The sequence below is a fragment of the Drosophila willistoni genome (genome assembly GCF_018902025.1).
Source record: "Drosophila willistoni isolate 14030-0811.24 chromosome 2R unlocalized genomic scaffold, UCI_dwil_1.1 Seg167, whole genome shotgun sequence".
NCBI lineage: Eukaryota > Metazoa > Arthropoda > Insecta > Diptera > Drosophilidae > Drosophila > Drosophila willistoni.
Genome location: NW_025814050.1, coordinates 5563240 through 5569040, shown reverse-complemented (window position 1 = coordinate 5569040; position 5801 = coordinate 5563240). Strand labels below are relative to the sequence as shown.

Genomic DNA, 5801 nt, shown 5'->3' with positions numbered 1-5801 from the left:
AAAATGGACACTTTTTCCTATGATAATAGGCTAAACACAATTAGTTTCGCAAAACGAAGTTTTCCAAAGTGGATCCCAATGGTTAAATATATGGGGAAAAAAGGTGTTATTCCTTGAAAAAAATTGACTAAAATATCACTTCTTAATATCAACAAGTTTGTACATTTTTAGATCAAATGTGTTTCAATCTTACCCAATAAAATTTGGTTGAGTTTAAGCCTCAAATTCGTGTGGGACAAGAATGAAATAAATTGGCTATGAACGATACCTTGAAAATTTTTTAACGTTTTTCTTTTAGGTTCGACCAACAAGTTAAAGTAGGGAAACCAAAGGGCTCAAAAATACGACTTTGTAACTAAAGTTTCTCCAATTGGTTAACCATATGACGACCAAAAATGTAGTTTAATGTTTAATGTAGATTGTTTCTAAAATGTTGTTAGAAATCTTCAGTGATATTTCCTGTAATTTTTTTATTTAAAATTTTTGTAATTATTATATCATGCATAATACATAAGCGGTCAATAAAAATTTAAATACCAAAAGATATATTTAAGTACATAAGGAGCATATCCGAGAAAGCTTAAACCAGATTTGAATTTGTAAGAACATTTGTTAGCGTATTAGGCTGTTAGTGAATGTATTAAACTGTAAGATTAAAGGAACGATCAATTTTTTCTCTGATCCATTTGTAAGTGACAGAGCGAAACTTACACTAGGTTTTCACCTCAAATTTTCAAATTGATATTTGGGCAGCTTTCAGTCAAACCGCTTTTCCCCACTAATAGTTTTACAACTTTCTTTCACGTTAACTTAAAGTTTTCTTATAATGAGTAAAAGAATACAAAAATAATAATTGAAACAATTTTTAAGTACAAGAATATTAATTCTTAATCCAATGATTAAAAAATAGATTTGGATGTTTTGGAATCCCCAAATATCGCTGTTTATTTTGGGCTATAATTTTGATACAGCAAATGGGTTCTTTTTTCTTTGTTTCTACTTCTTCTTAAAAAATCGTTATTAAATCGAATATTTTAGTTGAAAAAGTTATTTTTTATTTAAAGTTCAAATATTGAACTACACCTTTTTCAAGACTTCGAAGGAATATGTCATTTGGAATAAATTTTCTGACAATGTGTTTTTTTCGTTAAAAAGTGGGTTATAAATATGATAAGCACTGTATTATAAGTATTACTATTTTCAAGTCATGCTAGTAATTTCGCAAAAATATTTAAATATGTAGGGTTACTTCAAATTGAACTTCCCTTTATAAAATGCCTAATTCTCAAGAATTTTCATCATTATTAGCTTCATTCATTTTAAATTTGAAATTTACATATTTCGAAATTAATAATGACGACTTCTTTAGCAAACTTCATAAGTAAACAAAAGCTTTATTAAAAAATAATGATTTAAAACTTTTAATATAAAAGTCTTTATAATAAGCAATTTTTTTGCTTTGCAAAGTATTTTATAGTTTTTTGTTTAAAATGTCAGCAAGTTATCGAACAAATCATCTATGATTTATCGATTTGTATAGATCTATGACTTATTGATATTGATGTTAATGGACCTCCTTTTACTACACCGTTTTTTACATCAAAGTTATAGTGTTAAACTATTGTCGATTTGAGTTTTTCATTTCACAATCCCAGATAGCAGTTCTTTTAGGACAATCTTTAATGGCATTGCGTGATTAGCGGCAATTTTCGATCAGCTGTTGGCCCAAAAAATTCTTCCATGTGGTTTTTGCGGCCAAATATATTAATAGTAGCAATGGCAAAGGATGCCACTTTCTTTCACAACACCATTAATTGGCCCCTGGATGATGTTTTAACAACAGCCGACAGCTGCCACAAATCAAGCAGCCTGCGAGGCTGGAATGAACCCAATATTAAAATCCACTTAAAGGTGGCAGACGCGTGGCTAAGCGGAGCGAGAGTGGGTAAACCAATTAAAGTAAACACTGAAGTATCTGTAAATCCTTTTAGCACTTAAAAACAATATCTGCGAGAATGTATATGGTTGTATCTATGTATGTATAATGAAAATATGAAAACGATATGTGCGCTCAACCCTGTCATAGTATCCTTTATTGTTTGTCATTCCAGTTGCCATGGCAAATCCCTTTAGGTTTGTGTCTGGGCATGCGCAACGGGGCAGCTGTTGACCCTCGACCCCTATGAATATTTGTAATCCTGCGGAAGTTGATTTCAACACGCGTGACTGGCCAACTTGGAGTCCCGAAAAGTTCAAAGTAGTGTCTTTGACCCAAGACCCATTGTGTCCAGACAACACTGGAAAATTATGTCAATTTTTGAGTTACATAATTCAAATTTCTTAACTCACAAATGGATCGTTCTAATAAAAAACTTCGATACTATCTAAGAGATGAAGTTGTCATACACAATAAGAAATGCGACTGTTGGGTTATTATCCATCGAAAGGTGTTCGATTTGACGGCCTTAATAAAGGACAGACTAGATCATTGGAACACAGTATGTTTTCAACCATTTACTTTCCCCACTTTGTGAGTTTATTTAAAGATCATCTAGAATATGGATTATCTGGTGGCTCATGCGGGGAAAGATCTCTCGCATATGTTTCACGAGAATTGCTCACCACGTACAGAGATTTCTTCGAGAAGTGGCAAACCGAGAGTCCTCTTTCCGCCCATATTAGAGGTGGCCATGAGTGAATTTGTCAAGACTCCTGGCCTCATCTGGAGCCAGGATCCATGCTATCATGTTGGAATGACCACACGAAGATCTCGTTTGATAAGGATTATTAATGCTCTGACAGCCCACTCGCAGTATATGACGGTATGCGATGAGGACACCATTTATGATATACAACAGAAATACAAAGAGCGATATAATCATCATGCTGGCAGCTATGAGTGGCGCAAGTTCTCCCATGGTGTAAGTTAGAATTGCCAATTAGATTGCCTTAATAACTTGTCCCAACTTAGGCCAAAATGTGTGGCCAGTTGAATCTAAATGGCACCTTGGATGAGAATGGTCTGACATCGGATGAGGAAAGTTCCATAGAACTGCCGCCACCTTCTCTTTGGCTGTACTATACTGATGATATAACAATTGCCTGAATGTTGATTACATTTTATTTTAGGTTCAAGTTGGCAAAATTAAACGAATAGTTTGGGGTACAATTTTTCCTGTTTCATTCTACCAATGTCATGGTCGACATGATCGCTTAATGTAAGCTAGTTGCAGTGGCTTATTGCCTCCTGATGGTAATTTATGCGGGTTTCGGGAGCAACAACAGAACTGTGGAGCTGTGAACTCGTGTATGACTGACTGACTGACTGACTGCAGCTGCCCCTGGCCCTAACACCAGCTAGCTAAATGTTGTTGGCACGCGGCAGCTTTAGACTGAGCCCTTCCCTATTTGCTAGGGGTGTTGCTTACTCAACTGTGTTAGCCTGGCGTTTTTTTTTTCGTATTCGTGAGCTATGCCAAAGTCAGAGAATTCTCTAGTAGAGTATTCTCTAGATATGACTGACGCCCACTTTAATTCACCTCCGGGCCAAAGACTCCCCGCTTGCTGGAGCTTATCTTTAAAGCATAAATTAAATTAATTTCAACAAATATAAAAACACATTTTAATTGCAAACCAGTTTTAAGCTCCATAAATGGTTCGCTCTAGGTTGTTTATTAAACATTAAACAAGCAAGCCAAGTGTGACAAAGAATTGGTGTAGGATTTTTGACAAGAACAAGAGGCTTGCCATAAGCCAGTTACGTTTACCATCAATCTAATCTGCAAGCGTTTCTAATATTTCACCAATTTTTGCAAGATTTGGTGGCATCTTTTTGCATCTTTCATCTGAAGTAAGGCAAAGGCAAAGTTGTGAAATTCTTAAAACCGGAGAATGACTCACATTTTCTGGTTTCTTTAACGTTTTTTTGTCTCGTCTCGTGAAGCCTGGGAAAAGGAGCAGGTTTTAACTTGTAGTGTAGTCAGATAATCAGACAAAGGTAGCCAATAGATACCTAAATATGGCAAATATTCTCCCTCTCCCTCTCTCTCTCTCTCTTTTTGTCTTTACCTCAACTATTAAGGGCTTTAAGAGGAATAGAGAGAGAGAGAGTGCGGCGGTGTGTGTTATAATGAGGGGGAGGTGTGGAATAGTCACAACGATGTGGGAGAATTGCGTAGAATAACTGTTGCACTGGCCAACGAACATATATAAGTATAAACAAGTGAATTGGCTCCACCAAAACCAGTTTTTGGCATGCCTTCGAATTCGAGTTCGTTGTCTAAGTCATTTGTTTGGTATGAGTTCATTGCCTGCACTTTCAGACATTTTGCCTCATGTATTTTGCCTATTAAGCGATGTTTTCTATACAGTCATAAAATCTGGCAAATCAACTATATACCTACATATATGTACAACATATGAATAAACAAATAAAGTGGCAAATATTGTGCAAAAAGAAAACAATTCATTTATTAAGCTTTTTTAGTCTTATTTGTCGATTGTCAGATTTATGTTAGAAATAAATAAAAAAATAAATTATTTTATGGTGTATATGTATGTATATTAATAAATCTGTTTGTAACAGTAATTTATAGGTAAACTTTTTATACTTGACTTTTATTTAATCTTAACAAACTTCTAGAGAGAGGCTTCATTTCTAGATTTATTAAAGCAATAAACTATAATTATTAAACTATTGGGTCGTTTACTAATTGTTAGTAATTTCGTTTTATGGCATCAGCTGATCTTATTGTATTATTCGCAGCCAACTTCGCGCTTAACCGCTTAACCGTTATAAAGTGATGCACTCAAAGAAAAGAGACCAGAACTGGTCAATGGAAAAGGTGTACTGTTCCACCAGGATAATGCGAGACCCCATACAAGTTTGATAACTCGCCAAAATCTATGGCAGCTTTAATGGGATGTGCTACCACCATATTCTCCAGACTTGGCACTTTCAGACTATTACTTGCTCCGGTCTCTGCAGAATTCTTTGGATGGTTCAACCTTCACCTCAAATCAGGACGTCAAAAACCAATTGAATCATTTTTTTCCCCAGCAAGGATCAATAATTTTATGAGCCTGGAATCAATCTCTTGCCTGAAATTATAGCAAAAGGTACAGAGCGAAATGGAGAATACATAATTTCATAAAACGTTTTATAAAATAAAAAAAAATCCCATTTGAATTGCACTAAAAAAACGATATTACTTATTAAACGAACCAATATAAAAACTTATATATACATATTTATACTTATATGTATACTTTATAATTAGATATAAATATCTACATATATATACTTATTTATATCTAATTATAAATATCTTATCTATATTAAGACATTTGTTGAAATTTATTTCTAATTTTCCCCCTAAACAATATTATTATCAATATTTAAATAATTTTTAGGGTTTATTCAATTAACGGAATTGATATAAGTTGTAATTCAGATTCCAAAAATATGAAATGGAACTTCATTAGAAAAGTAAATAATCTACAGTCACGTCAGTTTCGAAAACTTTATTCTGTAGATTCTGCGTATTCTTACCTTAGGGTGTGTAAGATCAGGGTCCAATTGGAAACAAATTTTACACGGCCTGAAATATGGGCATATAAATATGGGACTTATAGGCCCAAACTACATTGGCAATATTGTGAAAAAGTTGCAAACTATTTATATTTTGGTACTTAAATCTTACTTTTCTTTTTCTAATTTATGGGTTTTGCTTCAATTTGGCTCATTTTCATTTCCATTTGAACTAAAAACATTTCCAGTTTCCGGGGCAAACTTCAACTGT

At 33.9% G+C, this 5801-nt stretch overlaps 1 protein-coding gene across 1 annotated transcript; it reads left to right on the top strand.

The window, feature by feature from the left end:
- Nucleotides 1-2279: 2279 nt before the first annotated feature.
- On the top strand, nucleotides 2280-3169 carry LOC6644045 (cytochrome b5 domain-containing protein 1). Its single transcript, XM_002066810.3, has 3 exons — nucleotides 2280-2498; nucleotides 2556-2921; nucleotides 2972-3169. Exons 1-3 carry the CDS (start codon nucleotides 2352-2354, stop codon nucleotides 3104-3106), a joined length of 648 nt encoding a protein of 215 aa, XP_002066846.1. The 5' UTR covers nucleotides 2280-2351; the 3' UTR covers nucleotides 3107-3169.
- The last annotated feature ends 2632 nt before the right edge of the window (nucleotides 3170-5801 follow it).